We start from the raw sequence: 24629 nt of genomic DNA, 5'->3' as shown, positions 1-24629 counted from the left end.
GAGCGATGCAGAGGGCTACGATGAACCAATCACCCATATGGTCACAACTAGAGGTCGACCGATTATGATTCTTCAACGCCGATATCAATTATTGGAGGACAAAAAACCTGATGCCGATTAAAATCGGCCGATTTTATTTATTTATTTGTAATAATGACAATTACAACAATACTGAATGAACACTTATTTTAACTTAATATAATCAAATTTAAAATCAATTTAGCCTAAAATAAATAATGAAACATGTTCAATTTGGTTTAAATAATGCAAAAACAAAGTGTTGGAGGAGAAAGTAAAAGTGCAATATGTGCCATGTAAGAAACAATAGCCACCCTCGAAGCAGCGTTACCCATGCAGAGCAAGGGGAACAACCACTCCATGTCTCAGAGCGAGTGATGTTTGAAATGCTATTAGCGAGCATCCCGCTAACTAGCTAGCCCTTTCACATCACATCGTTACACCAGCCGAATCTCGGGAGTTAGGCTTGAAGTCAAAGAGCAGAGCTGCTGGAAAAACGCAAGAAAGTGCTGTTTGAATGAATGCTTATGAGCCTGCTGGTGCCTACCATCGCTCAGTCAGACTGCTCTATCAAATCATAGACTTAATTATACATTTTTTATTTATTTATTATTATTATTATTTTTAAATCTGCAAAATCTGCGTCCAAAATGACCGATTTCGGATTGTTACGAAAACTTGAAATAGGCCCTAATTAAAATCGGCCATTCCGATTAATCGGTCGACCTCTAGTCACAACACTCAATTTCAGATCCCCCGTTCTTCAAGCAATAGAGACCACAAAATGGCATCTAGGGTGACTCTTAATAGAGAATTGTCCTAACATGTGTGAAAAGGCAATGTTTTTCAGAATGTTTGGACTTCCAAAGCTTTATGACCCAGAGCTGCACTACCAGTCATACATTTTGACTGAGCACAGCGCGAGAGTGCAGTAAATGTCAATCTAGGCTCCTGGGAGAAGAATGAGAGAGCTAGAAGTCTTCACAACAGTGACAAAAGTCTCCTCAGATCAACAAGATGGGACCCAAACAAAGTGATGGTGAAATGATTTCTTAAAATTAGCCTAAGGAGTAGCTACACATTTCATTCAGTTGCATTGCTCCTTCTTCATAACAAACTCTGCTCTAAGTATTGTCCACTGGCAATAGGTCCTTTGGTTTGCCTTTGTTTGAGATCTACCCAGTGGAGGCAGAGGCATTTTCTCTGGTTATGAATGTTTCATATAGGTCACTTATGCAATGGTAAATAGCATTAATGTTTCAAAGCACTGTTCACACTCGGCCATCAATAATAGTCAAAACAATATGCTCTATGAATATTTTACTTCTGAATTAAATGTCTCCCCAGAGTGTTTACTTGATGGCTGCTTTGAACAAGTAAAGCCAGCAGCAATAAACATTCTGAGCGATAGTTTCTAGTGTAAACAAAGTCTCTTATCCAAGTCGTGAGTCTCAAAACACTAGTGGAACGCCGAGTGACAAATCGCATGCAGACATCCATTGATTGGTAATATCATTATCGCCGTACCATTTTAGACAAACACTCATAAATGGTTGAATGTTAATCACTGCAAATGTACTTTCTGGAGCAGTGCGGAACTAGCTAATCAACTGGCAGGCATCAAACAGTAAGCTTGCAAAGAGGTAGTCTTCTAATTAGAATTTTTAATGAAGAACTACTGCCAGAGTCTAGAAATCTGAACGTAGCTGCAGAGGAAGAGGGAAAAAGTCATTTTCCTATACCACTCTGAGAAGGCACTGCAGCATACTGCACTGTTAGAAAAACTAAAAAACGCCAGGATTTACCAAGCAGAGCTCATCTACAGCTGTTCTATACAAACTGTTCTACCCAGAAGTGTATTTGTCTGGCAGCTGTCATAACAAATGTTGTTTCAGTGAAGTTCGTATATTACGCTACTTGGAAAAGTCCCGCAGCAATCAAAATGGGCTACAGTCTTTGTTCAGGAAGTTTGAGCTCTACTGATCTTAGACAAGACTAATGGAAACGGTAACAGTGGGACTTGTCAAACCCTTAAGTCTTAATCCTCAACCACATTACACAGCAAGTAGCCCAGAAATGACTTTTAGGTCAATATTAATCACTCCCAGCGTTGGTCTGTAGTTTTTATGAATGCTAGTTCAAACTGCATTTGCGACAGGGACAGTTGAGGAACGCAGTGGCATTCAGAAATAAAAAGTCAACCTCATCATGGGTTTAGAGACTGAATGATTCCATTAAGCTACGGCTAATGAAGAGCCCACCCAGTCCACAGGAATTGGAGGATCAGGGTGCTGTTGGCCGGAGATAAGACAAGTTCATAGAGAGAGAGAGGGATGGAAGGAAGGAAGGAGAGAGAGGATGAGGAGGAGTAATATGTGGTAAGGAGAGAGAGGGTGAAGGAGTGGGGACTGTGTGGGAAAATAGAGGGAGCCACTGGACCTACATACGTACACAATCAATACTCTAAGACATGCAGCTCTCGCCCCTCTGCTCAGTACGATGCTTTGAACGGGAAACAGGGGGAAAATGGGGGGTGAAAGTAATGGCATTCCTCCTCCCTCAGTAAACTGTAAGGCTATCCAAGCTCGAATGACGAAGTGGGTCCTGTATGTCCTGGAGTCTGTAAACGTGAGAGAGCTGTGTCACTGTACTACTAAACCAGAATGATTTTTTTATGGAAATACAGACCGTGCAAGTGGTCTGCAGTAACAACCAACACACAACAGAAATGCCTTAGATGTGACGTGGAGAGGTGAGAAAGGGTTGCCTTGACCCTAGCCTCGCCTCCCCCAATGAATACAGATGTAGGAGCCTATAGACAGAACGAGAGACGCCAGAGCGACACAGAGACAGAGCGACACAGACAGACAGAGAAGACGGCAGAAGACCTGCATTCAGGTCCAGCTGAAGTCCATTAAGTTGCATATCATATCCTCCTCAGCTGGTTTGTTTTCCTCAGAGAATGCTCCCTCCTCCAGACGTCTCCTGACCTGACTTTTTAAAACACGGCAACAAGCGGCTGCTCGGAACTCCTGCTTCTTCCTCATCAATCTACTGGCCCGGCGGGGCCAGGATCTAAGGTTGACAGCGTTCCCTAAACATTCCAGCTACTGGAAATGGCCCCAGAGGGAATAGTGGGAATGGGCCTTTGACTAATGGTGGTAATGTCCCCTTCTCTAACATGGAGAAAAGGGCTGGTGTGATGAAGGGTCAGATAGTTTATGTAAAACACAAGTGAACCTGACGGTGAGGAAAAGGACCTCAGACAAGGTCAGTGATGTAAACTAGTCCCTGCGATGGTTAGCTATAGGTGGAGTTTAAATGGCTGCCTTGATCTAGATCTTGATCCAACAGATGGAGTCACTCATACGCAACAACGCCAGTCCCTCAACTTACAGTCGCAGACGAATGTGTGACACAAGACAATGACGGCCGTCATGCCAACGTGTGTTCAAGTCTTCTCTGCTGCCAAGGACGGTCCGCTATGGTACGGCAGAGGAGAGCGGCTGGATGATGAGCATTGTTGTATCACTGCACACAAAGCCTGAGGGCTGAAGGAACTGACAGGCAGGGTCCTATTAATAGCCGGCTGAGTCACCGGAGCTACATTAGTGAGAGGCTGGCGACTCGCTTTTACATAGAAAACGCATCCATCTCCCCCGTGCCTGGGCGCCTTGATGTTATGTATAATTAAATACAGCAAAAGCCAAGAGGGGGAAGCTGTCCTTAATTGGACAGGGAGCTTGAGTAACAAGTTTAGAGAGAAGACGGGCTGGAAGGAAGGCCTGGTTGGTTGGGTAGGCAGGCAATGGTGGAGGTGGACAAAGTTCAGGCTGCTAAAGAGATGTGGGAGTTGGGCTGCGTCTGAAATGGCACCCTATTCCCTGTATAGTGCAATACTTTTGAGCAGGGCCCTGGTCAAATGTAGTGCACTACACAGGGAATAGGGTGCCACTTGGGACAAACCCGTGGCCTTCTGAACTGAAGGGATGCGATGTGCAACTTGCCTTTACTTGGGTGATGACGGAGGTCTCTCAGACGGGGAGGTGGACGGCACAGCGAGCCCGGGCAAGGGGAGACATTTCTAAAACGGCGCAGGGTTTATAAATAGGGGGGAAGTTGAAGCCTGGCGTAACATCTCCCACATGATACACGGTTATAATCAAATGTGAGAAGAGACCTCGGGTTTCCAGCGTCTTCAAAACATGGTCAGCTAACGGTGTGTGTGTGTGTGTGTGTGTGTGAGAGTCCGCTAACTATGGCAGCATGAGTAGTCATTGCGTTTCCTTGGATAAGTCGTTCTTCACTTTATCACGACATGCAACAAGCTTCTGTCTGCCTTTCTGCCTCGATTCTTTCTAACAGAGACATTAACATGTCCCTGCACCCATTGGTTTCCCTCTGAATGCTAAACGTTAGTCTTAGGAGGCCTTCAGTTGTAGACACGTCGGTAGAGGACATGTGGAGATCGATGGAAGCGTGAGAGGTCTGTCTGTATTCAGAATGAATACACAGTACATCTGAGGACTAGATAACCACAAGGCCCCTTAGTGCTCCTTCACATCCAGGGATGCAGACTAACTAATACAATGTGAGAGCACACACACACACACACACACACACACACACTCTTTCCAAGGACACTCCTATAGCGGTATTAGAAGTAGAAACAAAAAGTAAGCAGATCTTTCCTCCTCTCTCCCTTTTACATGTTTAACCTTCATTTTACCAGGCAAATCAGTTGAGAACAAATTCTTTCCTACATTGGCGGCCTACCCCGACCAAACCCGGACGGCGCTGGGCCAATTGTGAGCCGCCCTATGGGACTCCCAATCACGGCCAGTTGTGATACAGCATGGATTCAGACCAGGGTGTCTGTAGTGACGCCTTAAGCACCGAGGGTAAAGGGTAATAAAGAGCCACTTTATATGCATGTGCAAGACCAGGAGGAGCAAGGCAGAGTCCAAGGAGCCTCTTCTTTTTCTAAAGCCTCAGTGTGTGAAGAGCATTAAAGGGCACTGTGTTTTGTAAGCGGAGTGGGCGAGGCACTATTCAACTGACCCCAGTAACAAGGTTTCCAGGATTACAAAAATAAAATAGATTTTTACTACGCGGTTTCTTTTGAACTTGGAAGAAATTGTGTCCATTTTCACACTGTAGCATAAACATTTTTGAGATATCAACGTATAGTAAAATGATCCCAACCTGTAAGTCTATGGGATAATCACAGAATTCACACTACAAGGTTCGATAGGGTCCTGCGTTCACGCATTCCGTATGCCAGAGCCAAGATGGCGGACCGGCTGGCACCAGACTCTGCCTGTGCTGCAGAAACCGCTGGCTGTCCAGGTGTTCATCGCAGAGCCCTTAGCAGGCAAACCCAGAGACACTAGCATGGCCACCAGACACAAATAAAGTTGAGGGTGAAGTCGTGGGCTAAAAGTCAGCCTACACTTCACCAACGACGTCAGTCACGACTCGTTCGGTGCCACTGAACCGTAGCGGATGTGACGCGTGTCTCGAGTAAGGTTGAAGGCATAAAAAGTTAGACTAGGCTATACTTTACATCAATGACCTTTGACCATTAACGACCGGTCTCGACTCGTTTGGTACCACTGAATGGTGGGAGCTCATCTGATACTGGGGATCCGTTAGACAGAGCAGCCTAAGCAGCTCCACTCTAGCCAAGGCATGGAGGGAATCATTACCCACGCTGGTGACAAGCATGACGAGGCACTCTACAATGAGCCTGACCAATGGGTGAACTGAACCCACTATATTAGATACTTGACAGAATACCAGCCAACCCGGACTGACCAGTACCGTTGTTCAAAACCAAAGTCTACCTGAACAACTCATTCAAATCACACACTCATACAAGCAACAAAGGCTCTCCACTCCTTGAACAAACTAGCCGGAGGTATTTGTTTCGTCTTTCTTTAGTCTGTGCAATACACTGGAGTTTCAGCCGTCTGCAACAACAGAACAAGCAATAACGCTCCTTATATCCTCTCTATATTCTGCAGGCTGTGCTTCTCTCTGCTCTGCGAGGCTATCTTTATTACTACCAATGCTGAGCCTGGCTGCACTCCACAGTGGGTTCACTGCAGGTGGCGGAGAGAGAGAGAGAGAGAGAGAGCGAGAGAAACTATTTGCACATAATATGACATTTGAAATCTTTATTCTTTTTGGAACTTCTGCGTGTAACTGTTCATTTATTGTCTATTTCACTTTTGTTTGTTATCCATTTCACTGGCTTTGGCAATGTTAACATTGGTTTCCCAAGCTAATAAAGCCCCTTGCATGGCGATGGAGAGAAAGAGTGGTCAGAGAGGGCAGGGGGGGTAGAGGCAACATCGCCTGCCAGCTCATAGCTCACAGGATCCTATGACCGTTATGTCTTGCATCTAAGCCTTTTGCCTAAGAAATGCCCACCACTCTCCCTCCCCCTCTCTTTCTCCTTCTCTCAGTCTCTCGCTCTGCACCTCTCTAAACTCTCAGCACCTGCACCCTCAGAGCAGCGGCAGGGGGACCACACACAGAGAACGAAGGACGGAGGGGTTATGCACAGATTAAACAAACCATGCAGACAGCCACATCAATTACAGCCAGCCAGTTGGCTATCTATTCACCGGCTGTGTCCGACTGCCTACTGACGACCCAATTACGTGCCGGCTAGGCGCACAAGCCAGAGCAACAGAGAGATGGGTGGGTGGGTTTTAAAAAAGGGGAGTAGCAACAGATCCTGAGTCTTGGAAAGGAGGACCAGACAAACGTTTACCCAGCTCACATTTCCAACCAGGGGAAACCAGCCCAGAACACAAGGCTGTGGAGGCGGGGAGTAGGGGCAGTGTCGCACAGTCATAATTACACAAATGAGAAAAAAAATCTATAATGGTGGGGTTCTGTTGTCCCTCGGCCACACGGCCATCAAAGCCAGAGACAACTGATCAATGAGGAAGATAGAATCTCTTTATATATGCACACACACGCACAAACACTGTTAGAGTGAGGGCTGTGGCGCGAGGGGCCCAGTGAGAAGCATAGCACCGGTTCCTTGGAAACTGTTGATTGAAAATAAACAGTCCAGTTTTGGTGGAAAGGAGGCGACAGGGTAGCTTAGCCACTGGGTTCAGGCTGGCAGCTTGGAGACGTCGGCAAAACACAACGCCCAAATATCCCAAAACTTCTAGAACAGCTCGACCCCGTGTGGCTGCTGACACAAGTGCTTAGCAATACTACATCACAGGCGAGGAGCAGGGGCCCCGATACACTACGCCTCTGACTCACTTCAAAAACAGACTCCCAAACAAGCAGTTAGTGAAGCAGCAAGGAGAAAACAGGCTACGACAACACAGTCTTGTTTAACCTCAGGCTTACTTATTGGGTGTAGTTGTTGGTAATGAGGACTCTCAGTTTAGTCTGCAGAGGATGTGTGAGTAGACCCTGAGGTACTGTACACCAGACACGACAACTGAGAAGCAGAGCAGTGTGTATCTGCTTGCGTGTAGAGGGGTTTTAAAAGCTGCCACCCCAACTTCAGTTTCTCTCCGGTTGGGGAACATGGCGATGCTTAGGCCCTGTGACACATTCCTGAGGGAGGGGAACGCCTCTTATTAACCCCTCTTGCCCCCGCCTGCTGTGGGAAATGTCAGTGCCTCCAGGCAGCCCTGCTGCAGGTGGGAAGGGCCGTGACTGAACTACGGCCGGAGCCAGTCGGTCGTGAGCCTACTGAGCAGGTCTTGGCCACACTGCGTCACGTACAGTATACCACGGGCAAGACGAATGCATGCAGCGTTTAGAGAGAGAAATCATATTCACCTGTAAAGGCCACAGTGTCGAGACATGCAAGATATGCACGCGAGAGAGATCGCCGTGTCATCAATGATGACCAGGCTAATTTATGTTGAAGTACTCAGAAACAAGTCAATGTTTTCCAAGTACACTCTGATGCACATTGACTGATAAAGAACAGTGTTTGTTGACCATGATTCGTTGTGGGTAAACAGAAGATAAAACTCGTATTGGTTGATTAGATTGAGGAAATCAAACAAAATCAGGTCAAGAGGAAGTGAGATTAAACAGATGATTCGATAAGACTGCTGCTACAAACCAGAAAACCAAACGTCATCTCTGGCTACCGAATCCTCTTCATTTTCTTAGTGGGGGACAGAACAGCTTGGTTGGGCCGAACTGCTGGCTGGCTCTCTCCCTCTCTCTGCCCTGGAATTGGTCTGCCTAGAATAGCATGGAGCAGATGCCTTCCTCCCTTCCACCCCCCCTTCAGTGTTATTTGGAGACCAAGGGCAATGGAATCCCAGCACCTCTCCCAGGAGTGAGGGAGCAGAGCTCTGGTCCTCGCCTCAGGAGAGAGAGTGGGGGTTGAACGGGGCCGAGCATCAGCTGTCCAGATCACAAATCCAGAGATGAACGTGGCAGCCAGCCGCCCATATAGACATTACGGATATGGTCAAATACGCTAAAGGTGCAGGAAGGGAGGCGGGCGCTAGTGAGGCTAGCTAGCAAGACGGCTAACACCAGGGAAATGCCGCACGAGTCCATGCCCCACAAATCCCTTTGACATGATTTGACATCATTTCGCCATCACTTCTTCCTTGGCTTTGAACTGAAGGGGAGGTCAGTACGTCTGAGGCGAACGTGTTGTGGGTTTCTCTCAGCAGCTGAGCCATAACGACAGAGAGGAGCTCTTATGTGGGTTCTATTAATAGAGAGTAAAGGAGCAGCAGGACAGATGGTTGTGATGCGCAGCTAGAATGCTATGGGTATCCATCGCACTGCAACACTTAGTTGGTGATGGGGACTTACGGTCAGTTTGTGAGCAAAGACCGGATTGTCTACTGATAATGGAAAAAAAGGCATTTACAGCTGGAGGGTGATGAATAAAAGCCTTAAAGAGTATAATCCGAAATAGAAAAATGACCAGATGGACACTGAAAGATTAGAAGTGGGCGAGGGTGCCATGAAGAGCTCCCAGATAGCACTTACCTCTAGTGAACTTGTCGGGAAAGGAGAGACTGCAGATACAACGGACCGAATGCCCAGTGGCAGGGCATGTCTTACACCACGAGGCCCATTGAAGGGACATAACAGGCGGCTCCCCTGTGAGAGCAACACCGCTCTCTGGGAGTCTGTGTTTCATCCTCTGCTCAAAGCTGTGTCACAGCCCAGCAGGATACAGAGTAAAAACCAGCGTACGGGTCTGTTCAATACTCTGTAACCTGTTCTACTTGGCAGGGAATAGACGGGCGATTAGTCGGAGAGACCTCGGAATGTGGTCCTCAGTGGCAGAGCACATTTAAGGTCATCATGCTGAAGCGTGACACTATACTGACACAAAAGAAACAAAATAGCTAAATATGTAATAATCACCCAAAAAGAAAGCCAGAACTCAGAAGCGTCTTGGAGTGGTAATGTAGCGTGCTTTATTATTCCAGCACAAGCCCTGTTGTATTGCAGTCTATTGCATCAGCAAATGTACCATCTTCATTGCTTCTCCAGGCCCTCCATTTTAACGACATCTCTCCTGCAATGACACCTTGCTGTCAACTGCAATAACGTGAACAGGGCCGCTAAAGCGACGCGGAGCCTCGCTCGAGACCCCTAAAGACGATTGCTTCAGTGGGCCATGATGCAGAGTCGAGGGATTGCGAGTCCCATTTTGATCTATGTAGCACCAAATGAGTACAGGGTGAAGCTCCTCAAATCCAAAAGGTCTTATCTGAACCGCCCGCCGCAGGCACCTTAATACATGGCTGGGCCCGACCGGCAAGAAGTTGGTCAATGTGTTTACTAGAAGATGGATTTGAGAAATAATCCACTGCAGAGATTGGAGTCTTGGGAGGAGCGTGAGGGAGTTAAGGGAGTCAACTGGCCGTGCACTGATCTCTAAGGACTGGTGTGGGCTTTTCTCAACATCTCTTCGTTGGCATAAAGGTGCAAACTTTTCTTGTGCTTTCTCTGCAAATAACTTGTTTGAAAGTATGATGAATGGCGCAAGAGTAGTGCTAAGCAGTTAGCACGCAAGGGCATATACAGTATTCAAAACAGCAGGGCGAAGTTGAATTTAACATCCTAAAATTGGTGCCATCTCATATCCCTTTTATCCAACACTCTTGGAAATGGAAATGTTGTTGAAATGTGACCGAAGACATGACAGCAAGGTTACAATCTGCGCCTGGCTTGCAGCATGCATCGTAGGCCGCACCTACCAACGTCGCCCTGCTTCACACACACAGACACCTTACAAACAAAAAGGCCATAGGAGCACTCAATTACAACATCTTGTTTTATACTAGATACTTGGCTGATTAACGGCTAAATCCGCCACAGCTTACGTGTCCCCGTGAGGCTAATCAAAAATACTTTGAAGAAAGGCAAAGGAGGGATGTATAACGGACAAAATAGCAAAGTGTTTCCTTCCGTGGCTTTTGAGATCTAGCTATTAGCTCATCCGCTTTGCACTTGATCAGAGTCTCTAGGGAAAGTTGTCGCCTATACTGAGCGAAAGTCCAAGCAGCAAAATGTCCCTGGCTGATGGAAGGGGACACGACACATAGCTGTCATGGGCAGGTCCAGATCATCTTACCCCAAAAATGGCATGGCAGCAGGATGAGCCAGGAAAGTAACACCAAGTCTCAAATGCACTGCTGTGTAAGTCTGATTCTCCGATATCCATCTCTACTGCAACAGCTGGATGCCTGTTCCGGCCTGGGAAACAAGGTTTGCGTAACCTATGTTGGCACATTTTAATTGGAAACTCAAGCCATGTCCCTATGCTATTTATATGAGGAGATTGACAGACTTGGACGATACAAAAGATCCTGGAGATCGAATTTAAGCCGACATTTCAGGAGACGCATTATTGCTAAGCTATTACAGAGGAAGCAAATGTGTCGTAAAATTATTGCTGAGCGATTAACCAAGATTTTGTTATTTTTTGGGGTGGGGGGGGGGGGGTATCGTTATTAAAACATCTAATTGCCCGATGTCAGTTCAATTACTAGAATTCCATTCAGGAATTTTGTGTGAGCCCAACACACCATTTCTTTAGGTAGAAATCTAATCATTCATGACAGAAATGCTGGCCTGAAGGGGAGTTGTAGTTTGCATCAAGCAAATATTCAACCTAGTTCAGAGCAGAAACCTGGTAATTAACTATAATGACCATAATCAAATCTAATTTTATTTTAAATTTTACTTGAATACATACGACCTTACCGTGAAACACTTATTTAAGCTCTTAAACAACAATGCAGTTCAAGAATTAGTCAAGAACATCCATTGCACCTGTTCTTTCCGGCTTGGACAGAGACACTTTTACGCATGCTACGTTAGGTTAGATACGCACGGAACGCATGAGAGAGGAATGTACACAACAACGAGAGGGATAGAGACCGTTTGTGAAAGTATGCCTCACCTACTTTGAAGAGGCAGAAAAATGATTTTGTAGCCTAGCTGAATAGGATGACTGAAGACCACCGAGATAACATGGTCTGGCTGGCTGCTATTCCCTGAGCAGAGATGAGATGACTAAGGAATTAAAAATATTTTTTATAAAATAAAAACTGACAATTTCAATGTGTTATTATTTCATAGTCATTTCCACTTTCTCTATTGACTGAAAATATTCCATTGTCTCTATGTTTTTGCAATTGAATGTCCATAATGATCGACTTTGGAAGTTCCATTAAAAAAAATATATTTTTACTGTCAATATTTCATAATGCATTTAATGTATAATCAAAACCGAAATCCATTATAGTTTTTTTAATAATCAAAACTACCTCATAAAATCACTAAATCACTCCGTACTATGGAACATATGATAATGTATTCAGTTTACTGAAGGTAATGAACATATTTTTGTTAAAATAACTAAACTTTTCAGCAATTATCTCAGCAGCAACACTGTCGCATTAGAAATGACAGAAATGTCTTGTGAAAGCTCCTGGGACTCTGAGGAATGAGCTCTCTTGAAAGCAGAAGCTCCGGGGACTTAAGTTCTAACGTCCCATAGAGACCAGAGAAATACCAGCAATTCCATTCACAGCAGCCAGCTGCTGCCTCCACAGTAGAGTCTGGTGGAGTCTGCGTGGCACACCAGCAAGAGCAGCCCCACAACTGGGCATGGCATGGGGGACCTAGCTACGGTTTGGTTTGGTCTACTGAGACAAAGTTCTTGCAGAAGGCAGCCAGTGGCAAAGTTCAGACTGTTTTTCAGTTCGGGGCCTGGAACTCTCTCCTCGCAGTTTGTACCATTTTAACACAGCGACAAAGACGCAAAAACAAAAAGAAACTTGTTCTTGAACACGACACACTAAAGAACAAAAGGAGAAGCCTGTAAGGGCCCATTTTGTCTTCTCATACAAAGTTAATCTTACTTGGGGAATGTGTGCGAATTAAAGATAGAAGACCTGTATTCTGCAGTGTTTTAGTCAGTGGGAGAGAGTGAAAGAGGTAGAGAGGGAAGGCAAAGATCCCCTGATGGAGGAGTGGTTGGCATGCCGAGGGCGCTGCTCTGCTTTTGGAGGGGGAAACTGCACTCTCGCAACGGGAAGCCAGGGATTAAGCTCGACCGGCAACAGTGGCGTAATCCTACATTTTTTTATTTTTTATATATAAACCAATTACCATCCGGAGGCTGCCAGAGGTGGGGGCTTAACTAACTTTATTCTTCCCGTGTTCGGTTCCCTGTGGCAGGGCTGTCTCGTTTCATGCTCCCCTGGAGGCCTAGGTCTGGTTGGTACCAAAAGGTGTATTTCACCCTCGGCTCAATCGATTAAATCCTAATTAGCGTCAAGGCTGAAGTTCCCTAGCAGTTGTAGAAAACAGGGCACAGAACATTCCTTACCAAAGGAGAGGGAGGTAAGGAATGAAGGGAGGGATGAACTAGAAAGAGGGAGGGAGAGAATGAGAGAACACAGAAGGTACCCAGCGGGACACCTTACTTACAGTCATAACACCCTCAAACCATTTTACAGCCCACAACACATCTGAAACAGGACACGGTACAAATTAACACTTGTTGGAAGGAGGTCAAGACATTCTGCATTCATGAAGTTCTTGGGGAGTATAACCTCACAAACAGCCTTTTAAAGGGCTAGAGTACCGGGTCCAAAACAACCACCGAGTTTAACAGGTTAAAGGGCTAGAGTACCGGGTCCAAAACAACCACTGAGTTTAACAGGTTAAAGGGCTAGAGTACCGGGTCCAAAACAACCACCGAGTTTAACAGGTTAAAGGGCTAGAGTACCGGGTCCAAAACAACCACTGAGTTTAACAGGTTAAAGGGCTAGAGTACCGGGTCCAAAACAACCACTGAGTTTAACAGGTTAAAGGGCTAGAGTACCGGGTCCAAAACAACCACTGAGTTTAACAGGTTAAAGGGCTAGAGTACCGGGTCCAAAACAACCACCGAGTTTAACAGGTTAAAGGGCTAGAGTACCGGGTCCAAAACAACCACTGAGTTTAACAGGTTAAAGGGCTAGAGTACCGGGTCCAAAACAACCACTGAGTTTAACAGGTTAAAGGGCTATAGTACCGGGTCCAAAACAACCACTGAGTTTAACAGGTTAAAGGGCTGTAGCCATCGTATGCCTGGACAGTTGCTCATCCCTGCTTTGTGATGTGTGCGTTGACTGTGAACCTAGTTTGTGCTCCCTTTTTGTTAGACATGCGGTTTAACAGTCTGTTTTACCTTGAAGAAAATGATTATGGTGATTATTATGAGTGCCACTTGAATCCCATTGGACAGTGAGCGATACACTTACAAAGAGAAACATCTTTAATTCTGACTCTGTGGCCAGGAAAGACGGAGCATAGTAGATATTATCCTGCCTAGCCACCCCCTTAGATCCCTTTCGGCTCAGCTTTTGAACCTGCAGCTAGCGCGTAAACAGCGCTAATGAAGGACAAATTACCATTCTGATCCCTTTGTCTCTGAGCTGTTTTACCCAGTGGCTGGCTTTGATCTCAGACAGAAGAAAGAGAGAGAGGGGGAGAGCAAGAGACAGGGGGAGAAAGATAGATGGAGCGGGCAGGGAGAGAGTGCGAGCGGGAGAGCGAGCGAGAGTGGGCAGGGAAAGAGAGCGAGCGAGAGTGGGCAGGGAAAGAGCGAGCGAGAGTGGGCAGGGAAAGAGAGCGAGCGAGAGGGGCCAGGGAGAGAGCGAGAGCGTGGGGGGAGGGAGAGAGAGCGAGCGAGCGCGTGGGGGGAGGGAGAGAGAGCGAGCGAGCGCGTGGGGGGAGGGAGAGAGAGAGAGCGAGCGAGCGCGTGGGGGGAGGGAGAGAGAGAGAGCGGGGGCAGGGAGGGAGAGAGAGCGAGCGAGCGGGGGCAGGGAGGGAGAGCGAGCGAGCGGGGGCAGGGAGGGAGAGCGAGCGAGCGGGGGCAGGGAGAGAGAGCGAGCGAGCGGGGGCAGGGAGAGAGAGCGAGCGAGCGGGGGCAGGGAGAGAGAGCGAGCGAGCGGGGGCAGGGAGAGAGAGCGAGCGAGCGGGGGCAGGGAGAGAGAGCGAGCGAGCGGGGGCAGGGAGAGAGAGCGAGCGAGCGGGGGCAGGGAGAGAGAGCGAGCGAGCGGGGGCAGGGAGAGAGAGCGAGCGAGCGGGGGCAGGGAGAGAGAGCGAGCGAGCGGGGGCAGGGAGAGCGCGCGGGGCAGGGAGAGCGAGCGGGGGCAGGGAGAGCGAGCGGGGGCAGGGAGAGCGAGCGGGGGCAGGGAGAGCGAGCGGGGGCAGGGAGAGCGCGCGGGGCAGGGAGAGCGCGCGGGGCAGGGAGAGCGAGCGGGGGCAGGGAGAGCGCGCGGGGCAGGGAGAGCGAGCGAGCGGGGCCAGGGAGAGAGAGAGAGCGAGCGAGCGGGGCCAGGGAGAGAGAGAGAGCGAGCGAGCGGGGCCAGGGAGAGAGCGAGCGAGCGAGCGGGGCCAGGGAGAGAGAGAGAGCGAGCGAGCGAGCGAGCGGGGCCAGGGAGAGAGAGAGAGCGAGCGAGCGAGCGGGGCCAGGGAGAGAGAGAGAGCGAGCGAGCGAGCGGGGCCAGGGAGAGAGAGAGAGCGAGCGAGCGAGCGAGCGAGCGGGGCCAGGGAGAGAGAGAGAGCGAGCGAGCGAGCGGGGCCAGGGAGAGAGAGAGAGCGAGCGAGCGAGCGGGGCCAGGGAGAGAGAGAGAGCAAGCGCGCGGGGGGGAGGGAAAGAGCGAGCGAGCGCGCGGGGGGGAGGGAGAGAGAGAGAGCGAGCGAGCGCGCGGGGGGGAGGGAGAGAGAGAGAGCGAGCGAGCGGGGGCAGGGAGGGAGAGAGAGCGAGCGAGCGCGTGGGGGGAGGGAGAGAGAGCGAGCGAGCGGGGGCAGGGAGAGAGAGCGAGCGAGCGGGGGCAGGGAGAGAGAGCGAGCGAGCGGGGGCAGGGAGAGAGAGCGAGCGAGCGGGGGCAGGGAGAGAGAGCGAGCGAGCGGGGGCAGGGAGAGAGAGCGAGCGAGCGGGGGCAGGGAGAGAGAGCGAGCGAGCGGGGGCAGGGAGAGAGAGCGAGCGAGCGGGGGCAGGGAGAGAGAGCGAGCGAGCGGGGGCAGGGAGAGAGAGCGAGCGAGCGGGGGCAGGGAGAGAGAGCGAGCGAGCGGGGGCAGGGAGAGCGAGCGAGCGGGGGCAGGGAGAGCGAGCGAGCGGGGGCCAGGGAGAGAGAGAGAGCGAGCGAGCTGGGCCAGGGATAGAGAGAGAGCGAGCGAGCGGGGCCAGGGAGAGAGAGAGAGCGAGCGAGCGGGGCCAGAGAGAGAGAGAGCGAGCGAGCGGGGCCAGGGAGAGAGAGAGAGCGAGCGAGCGGGGCCAGGGAGAGAGAGAGAGCGAGCGAGCGGGGCCAGGGAGAGAGAGAGAGCGAGCGAGCGGGGCCAGGGAGAGAGAGAGAGCGAGCGAGCGGGGCCAGGGAGAGAGAGAGAGCGAGCGAGCGGGGCCAGGGAGAGAGAGAGAGCGAGCGAGCGGGGCCAGGGAGAGAGCGAGCGAGCGGGGCCAGGGAGAGAGAGAGAGAGCGAGCGAGAGGGGCCAGGGAGGGAGAGCGAGCGAGAGGGGGGAGGGAGAGAGAGCAAGCGCGCGGGGGGGAGGGGGAGAGCGAGCGAGAGGGGCCAGGGAGAGAGAGCGAGCGAGAGGGGGGAGGGAGAGAGAGCAAGCGCGCGGGGGGGAGGGGGAGAGCGAGCGCGAGGGGGGAGAGCGAGCGCGAGGGGGGAGAGCGAGCGCGAGGGGGGAGAGCGAGCGCGAGGGGGGAGAGCGAGCGCGAGGGGGGAGAGCGAGCGCGAGGGGGGAGAGCGAGCACGAGGGGGGAGAGCGAGCGCGAGGGGGGAGAGCGAGCGCGAGGGGGGGAGAGCGAGCGCAAGGGGGGAGAGCGAGCGCAAGGGGGGAGAGCGAGCGCGAGAGCGAGCGCGAGGGCTGCAGTCTCCTCAGTTACCGTTTTAGCTGTGTCCTCTCCTCATTCTCTCTCCATCCTTCACTCTGTCCCTCAACTCCCTCTGTGAAAGCCGTAGAAGCGGAGGTGTAAAGAGGACAATTTTATTCTCTCAATCTTTCATGTCCTCTCCCATCCTTCCCTCAGCAACCCCTATGAAAAGAGCCCTTTGTCTGAGCTCCAAGGCATTTTTACTATGATGTAGCCAACAGCCAAACATTGAGGTGCCAGTCTAATTTGACACGAAAATACCAATGCTGTTAGCTATAGTCAATTCATTTCCCCCAAGTGATTAAGTTTTTTTTAAAGGGTTCACATCAGTACAATGTCACAAAAGTGCAAATTGCCCATCAAGGGCTGCCAACATTTCCCACGTCACAGACAGGGGGTACAAAAGCTGTGGTACGTCTGATTCCTAACAGGGGAACAACTACAAGAAAGGTAGCGTGGGCCGCAATTGAATTTGGCAGGATATCAGCAGTCATAGCCTTGGTCAGCCTTTCACAAGTGTGCACCTTCTCCACTTGTTGCCGCAGTGCGCCACAACACATATATATAAAGTACGTGCAAGGATGCTGGGCTGGTAAGAGCGTGGCGTAAGCGGTGCATAAACAGACCGGGTTCTCAGAGCGGAAGCCGGTTTAGCTGCAGGATATGCTTGCCTGAACACGACAAAAGTCATTTTCATACGCCCATTTTGTCCCCGAAACATTAGAACTACCTAATATAGGTTGCTGAGCAAAAGGAGTAAAGCCGCAGGCCAGTTGTCGAGGTGTAACGTTCCATCGCGTCCCATATCATTGAACTGCCCTGGCCGTCACTGGCCCCCCTCCTGTCTAGCAGCACCTCTCCCATTAATCAGATGACATCACCAAAACACGTCAGCAATAAAAGACTACTGAAGGGAGAGGACATCCAGAGCCTGTGTCTTTTATGCACTTGTCCCTGTAAAACGTTCAACTTCACGTTCTTGAAACATCGACAACCGATATTTCCTTGGACTACAGAAGCTGCCAGGTGTTTATCCCTGCGATCAATACATTAGGTCACCGTCTCCTAAACATAACCTATAAATAGAGAGATACCATGCAGCCTTTTTAAGGTCACATGTAGGAGTCCTGAACGGCGCTTTGGGCGAGGCTGCCCGAGCACATGACTGCGTCAACAAGAGCATTGTTGCGCCCAGCAGTCTACCCACGACACACGGTAGCATAAAACCGTGTTTTAGAGAGACACCGAATACTTAAATACAAATAAATTGGTTGAAAGCTATTTTTTACTGAAGTAGACACATGATTAAGGATTGGTAGTGTGCATTTGTTAGCATTACACAACATGGTATAATGTAATTGTGACAAAGCCCTTGTGACAAAGTAAAACGTCCTTGGGAATAGGGTATTCTACCAAACTGACAAGCCATTGCGCTCATTCACGTGTTGGCAATTTAGTTTTCATATTATGAAACGCTTTGACAAGAATAAAACCTGTCACTGCATTTACGGTCAAGGACAAGTGCCAACACTGACCATCGCTTTTATCTTTCCATCTTGTTCTAATGAAACAAGACAAGACAACAGTACAGGTAACAAATTACTGTTTGTTGACTGAAGTGGGAAGAGATGTAGTAGGTTGGGGGGGGGGGGGTTTATTCCTAACCAGATAGTGTTTATATCCATGTTGAGAAGGCTTGTGCGTCAGAGGTCAGAATTCTTTTTGAGACGGCCTCCACTGCGTTTCCCTTTGACAAAATACAACCCTGGGAAGAAACAAGACTCTTGTTGAACATTTCAAAAACAAAAGAAAATAGTCACCAGAGCAGAAACAAAAAGAGGAAAACAAACAACCTCTGTCAGATGGAGACAAAAACTGTCACCTTGATTAACTACAAACACAACAACAGAGAGACTGACAATGTGCAATTCAACAGAAGAGAGGAAAAGGGGAAGAGACCTTGACGCTAAAACAGAATCACAGTTGCACTAGTCCCCAGACAGTTGTGCTTGCGTCAGTCCCGTCTCACAGATGAGCCAGCAGGGTGCGGAGTGAACCCTTGACATTTTATGTGGGTGACAGGCGAGATTCCTCACTCATGTCGGTAAGCATCTGGCCTACCCCAACCCCCCTTAACACACCTTGGGCCCAAGCCCGGCAGCACTCACCCGTCTGCGACAGAAGGGCAGCCCCTGAGTGATGATGTTGATGCTGAAGAGCCGGAGCACTTTCTGCGGGGGCAGTGGAGGCTCCTTAGCCACCTTGACCACCACTTTTGGGTCTGCCACTATGTCCAGGGCCAGGCTCTCCGGTGTTGCCAGGGGGGCCTTCTCTTTCCCAGAGGCCTTGGGCATCTTCTTTCGGGATCTGGAAGATGTGAAAAGGGGTATGGGGCAATGCCTCAGCATTGCAAGAACTGGGACTAGTCGGTCATATCCCAGAGGGGGAATCAGGGGCGGGGCGGCTCAGGGAGCAGGTTGTTGTACGTAGTGGCCGGGGGATTTGGACTCTTCTCTCTGGAGCTCTTGAAAACACTAATGCAACCCTCACGGTGCTCTGTTGATGCTGGTCTGTCCACTCCGAGCTCGCTCCCCAGCTCATCGCCCCCCTTTAAAATATCCCAGAGCGTGACGTCACCGCTGAGATCCCTGCCAGGCAGAGCAGCTGTCTGCCATGCCTCAGGATAGGCCACACCCCCTTAGAACGACGAGTCACTGTGGAATCCGGCTCCCTGACCCCCTGGGGAGCAATGTGTTTCACCGGTCGTCCAAAAGTGCAGTTATGAGGAAGCTCAATGGGGTGACGTGCAATCCCCCAGACCAGCCCCCTCCTGTCCTGTCTGCTCCTCCCTGACCTACCACTGTAATCAGCTGCTTTGACATGATCTCTTAACGCAGGGGTTCCCAAACTTAGGAATTCAGTCGGGCTTTCAACTTACTCTTGAAAGGTGCGATAGTAGAATGCACAAGGTGACATTTCTGAATTGGGTAGTGCATCAGCAGTTCCTCTTGTCATGTTAGTCATTACATACCTTAGAGAGAGCTATTTACAATTGGTCAGAAATGTCCAGATCAGCTGGTCCGTGTCAGGTAACTTTTATTTGGGGGGGGGGGGGGGGCAATGTTACAGTATTGCAGTGGGACATGACACCTGTCATAAGTGACAGTCTTTTTGTCCAATTTTTTAAAATAAACTTTTTGGAGAGCCGCCGTTTCCCAATGTTTCTTGAACTTGAGATTTCATTTGAAGGTTTAAATCTCCCTTAGAAGAGCAGGAGAAGTTCTCCAACTTTTTTTAATTGCCTCCACTTCTACTTCATCTGGGACGATGTATTCCACAGAATGTGCTGCTGCATGCCGGCTAGGACATTTCTCAATATAGTGTGTCAACCTATTGGGAATAGACGCCATTACCATACCCACATAGGTCACACATCTCTGCACGTGGACCTTCCTCAAATTCTAATCTAAAGAATGGAGAAAAGAAGGCTGGAGAAATAAATAATTGCTATGGGAAAATGTAACTACAGAAGAAGAAATGGGTCTGGATCAGTGGGGATGACAGAGTCTTCACAACTCGGCAGAACTGACTGACAACAAAGAATGCTGACTCCCCCCTACGCTGCCCTTCCCTGATCAATAAAGATGTAATGAAAAACAAAGAGGAGAGGCCTCTTCATTGTGTGTTGCTTCTGGATGTTGGCAGGCAACTGAATAATTCATAAATACACTCCCCGCTGTATGAGTGTGTGATTCTAGTCTGAATGCGGAGTTAGCAGCATTAGTACCTTTCCCACTGAGGTTTAGTGTAAACAGTCAAGAGTGCAGACACATGGATACAAGCAAGGCAGGCCCATCATCGGTGATAAAGGTGACCACAGAGACACCAGCAAACCTGCACGTTTCTGAACACACCCTGAATAGGCCACAGCAAATGTATCTCCCATGTCTATATTCCGGCTACATGAGCTTTTTGGCTAATCTCCGACTACCAAACTATGTGCCATGGACCCACTCCCGAGGCTTATGTCTGTTAACATGATAGGCCCAAGGTAAACTCTAGGAATGGCAGCCATGAGGGATTTAACCTTGGGTCCTGGGGAATTCAAGCCTTCGGTTTGAGGGAATCTCTTATCCTGAATGCCATGCAGTTTTATACAGCCTCCAGACGGATGTTAACTTCCTAGACTTGAGGAGATTTAGAGGTCTGGGTTTAAGGTAGAACGGGGGGGATGGGAGATCAACTGAGCGGTACTATAAAAAAGGTTCAGTTAAAGTGGACGCCAATATGCTAACTCCGATGGGCTATATTAGCCTATAGGATCTTAACCTACGGTCTGATCTTCTTAATGAGAATATGCTAACTACGGTGGGCTATATTAGCCTATAGGATCTTAACCTACGGTCTGATCTTCTTAATGAGAATATGCTAACTACGATGGGCTATATTAGCCTATAGGATCTTAACCTACGGTCTGATCTTCTTAATGAGAATATGCTAACTACGGTGGGCTATATTAGCCTATAGGATCTTAACCTACGGTCTGATCTTCTTAATGAGTATATGCTAACTACGGTGGGCTATATTAGCCTATAGGATCTTAACCTACGGTCTGATCTTCTTAATGAGTATATGCTAGGTTTACCTGCATGGTGGTAACCCATCCTCAGTAAACAAAGCAATTGACATGCTCAAGCATTTTGGTCAAAAGCATTGAGCACACACACACTCACCAGCCAGTGACCTGCCGTGCACAGCACGGTCAACTGCCATGTCCAGACAACAGTACATTGTCCTTCTATAGCACATGCAAGGATTTACAGGGAGGGGGAAAAAGGTGCTGTTTGCAGTACCTTTTTTGATGTTGTAATACCCCAAATGGACATGGCTGTCTCACCCTTGCTTATTGCATCAGGCCAACTCGTGTTTTAGAAGACATAAGACTAAGCATGCTTACAAATCCATTGGAATAGGAAACAAATACGGTATATCAGACTATTCAAAAAACAGGAACCTGTTTACGTGTAACCATAGCAACACATTCCCTTATTCGCACATCTGGAAGGCTCTGACAGCCAAATCAGACAAAGCATAACAAGGCTCTTCTGGCCAGGGCTTGTATGGGGACTTGGCATGATGGATCGCTGGGAAGGCTTAGCTCAAACCGGACCACACACAGACCGTTTCCTCGCTGTTTACATTATAACACACTTGCAGTCACACCTCCCTTGCAACAGTGAGTGATTAGCCGATCCACTCTACACATGCTAGAACACAAAGTTGATGAATGAGTAATCACACACAGGCTTTTCACTACACTCGCAATAACATCTGCTTACCATGTGGATGTGACCAATAAAATTGGACTTGATTCGATTTTGAATGAGTAGTTCAGCCCCTTGAACAGCGACAGCCTGCCACTGTGTACAAGTGTGGGTTGAGGTTCCTTCCTGTTTACATTAGCATCCTCCGCTGGGCATAAACACCAGCCGACAGCCAGCGATTACGGTCGCAGAAGCTATTACCCTATAAACAATAGCATTGAAGATACAGGCAAACGTTAAAATTACTTTCACATGGATCGGACACCGGAGTAAAGAGAAAGAGAGATACCTAGTCATTTGGTACAACTGAATGCATTCACCTAAGAACATTCTACACAGTATTTGAAAAAGAGTGGCCTAGAGAAAATAACATCCACATAGGATTAAGAATAACACTTCTGGTTGGTGATTGATTAGTTCCTAAGAAAACCAGCTGAAGTTTAAATAGACACTGTTGAGACAGGGCTGTGTTCAGCTCTGCAGAGGCACAGGCTCATTTCCATATCCTAATTGTTAGACATTGTATTGTTAAAAATCTGAAAACGTCCATGGAGGTAAGTCAAAAAGCCAACAGCTATTTAGCAGAATGAAGACGAGTGGCAGAGCTTCCTGTTGCACTACTGGCCTGGGAGCAGCAACGTGTCAACTCTGTCAAGTGGTTTAAACCTGCCTCCAGTCTTTCCAATAGGAATCCAGACCTTCTCTCCCACACTAAGTATACACACACACACACACACACATACTAAAGGCACAACAGAAAGCTCATTTGAGAGAAGAATAACTAGCTTAAGATCATAAGAATTGCAAGCAGCCATTAATCTTTAATGTCTAGGGCTGCTTGTGTGAGAAATAGTCCTTAAAACACATTTCTCCAAGGACAAACAAATGACAAATTGGCTTGGTCCAGGCACACGTGTGTGTGTACACACACACACACAGAGCTCAAAAAAATTAAGGGAACACTAAAATAACACATCCTAGATCTGAATGAATGAAATATTCTTATTAAATACTTTTTCTTTACATAGTTGAATGTGCTGACAACAAAATCACACAAAAAATTATCAATAGAAATCAAATTTATCAACCCATGGAGGTTTGGATTTGGAGTCACACTCAAAATTAAAGTGGAAAACCAAACTACAGGCCGATCCAACTCTGATGTAATGTCCTTAAAACAAGTCAAAATAAGGCTCAGTAGTGTGTGTGGCGTCCATGTGCCTGTATGACCTCCCTACAACGCCTGGGCATGCTCCTGATGAGGTGTCGGATGGTCTCCTGAGGGATCTCCTCCCAGACCTGGACTAAATTATTAGGAGGAACCCAGGGCCAACCGCACCAGCATATGGCCTCACAAGGGGTCTGAGGATCTCATCTCGGTACCTAATGGCAGTCAGGCTACCTCTGGCGAGCACATGGAGGGCTGTGCGGCCCCCCAAAGAAAGGCCACCCAACACCATGACTGACCCACCGCCAAACCAGTCATGCTGGAGGATGTTGCAGGCAGCAGAACGTTCTCCACGGCGTCTCCAGACTGTCACATGTGCTCAGTGTGAACCTGCTTTCATCTGTGAAGAGCACAGGGCGCCAGTGGCGAATTTGCCAATCTTGGTGTTCTCTGGCAAATGCCAAACGTCCTGCACGGTGTTGGGCTGTAAGCACAACCCCCACCTGCGGACGTCGGGCCCTCATACCACCCTCATGGAGTCTGTTTCTGACCGTTTGAGCAGACACATGCACATTTGTGGCCTGCTGGAGATCATTTTTCAAGGCTCTGGCAGTGCTCCTAATGCTCCTCCTTGCACAAAGGTGGAGGTATCGGTCCTGCTGCTGGGTTGTTGCCCTCCTACGGCCTCCTCCACGTCTCCTGATGTACTGGCCTGTCTCCTGGTAGCGCCTCCATGCTCTGGACACTACGCTGACAGACACAGCAAACCTTCTTGCCACAGCTCGCATTGATGTGCCATCCTGGATGAGCTGCACTACCTGAACCACTTGTGTGGGTTGTAGACTCCGTCTCATGCTACCACTAGAGTGAAAGCACCGCCAGCATTCAAAAGTGACCAAAACATCAGGTAGGAAGCATAGGAACTGAGAAGTGGTCTGTGGTCACCACCTGCAGAACCACTCCTTTATTGGGTGTCTTGCTAATTGCCTATAATTTCCACCTGTTGTCTATTCCATTTGCACAACAGCATGTGAAATTTATTGTCAATCAGTGTTGCTTCCAAAGTGGACAGTTTGATTTCACAGAAGTGTGATTGACTTGGAGTTACATTGTGTTGTTTAAGTGTTCCCTTTATTTTTTTGAGCAGTGTATACACACACGCACACAATCCTGAATGGCCATAATGTACAATGGAAAGTTAGGATGTGTGTTCTAAAAACACAGTGCCCAACGGTCTATGCTCAACGAGGCGGGCGCCCCCTAAATAAGGGCACCGTGGCTTTGCCACTGGCCAGACAGTTGTCAACAGAGAGACATTCCAACCTAATCCCGGGTGGCGAGTGTCATAAAGCTGTGGCTTGTCAGTCAAGCCGGGTGGCAAGCAACAGAGGCTCTGCTGCTACAGGGGTGAGGCAGGCGGCAGGGGAAATGCCACAGTCAATTTGCGTAGAGATGGAAATGGGTGAGGGAGGTAGGGACGAGGGGACGTGTGAGCGGGGGCAGTGTGGTCATTGAGCCAAACGTTTATCCGTGTTACTCAGTGATCCCAACTGTTTGGCTCCACTCTACCTCTCGACATGTTGTGTCTGGAGTCTGCCTACGAGCTGCCACAACTACGGTATGGCCCAGAGTAGGAGGTGTGTGTGTGTTTTCCGCCAATTTAATGAGTACCTTTGCATTCACCACAGTGTTTGAGATGAGGTCGTT

The 24629-nt window shown here is 48.8% G+C and overlaps 1 protein-coding gene across 5 annotated transcripts in view; it reads right to left on the bottom strand.

The window, feature by feature from the left end:
* The window catches only part of LOC110534508 (F-box/WD repeat-containing protein 7), a 190657-nt gene that overhangs the window by 73512 nt on the left and 92516 nt on the right, over positions 1–24629 (bottom strand). For 2 of the 5 annotated variants that reach the window (XM_090187606.1, XM_090187607.1), the window contains exon 1: positions 18599–19891. The exons of the other annotated variants lie outside the window; for them this stretch is intronic. In XM_090187606.1, the coding sequence (XP_090043732.1) occupies positions 18599–18838 (240 nt within the window). In that variant the 5' untranslated portion in view covers positions 18839–19891. Of the gene's footprint in view, positions 1–18598; positions 19892–24629 lie in introns of those variants that run through there. 5 annotated transcript variants of the gene reach the window in all.

The sequence above is a fragment of the Oncorhynchus mykiss genome, chromosome 10, assembly GCF_057628025.1.
Source record: "Oncorhynchus mykiss isolate SJ-2025 chromosome 10, ASM5762802v1, whole genome shotgun sequence".
Classification (NCBI taxonomy): Eukaryota; Metazoa; Chordata; class Actinopteri; order Salmoniformes; family Salmonidae; genus Oncorhynchus; species Oncorhynchus mykiss.
The sequence above is the reverse complement of the archived record's forward strand: the minus strand, read 5'-3'. Positions and strand labels throughout refer to the sequence as shown.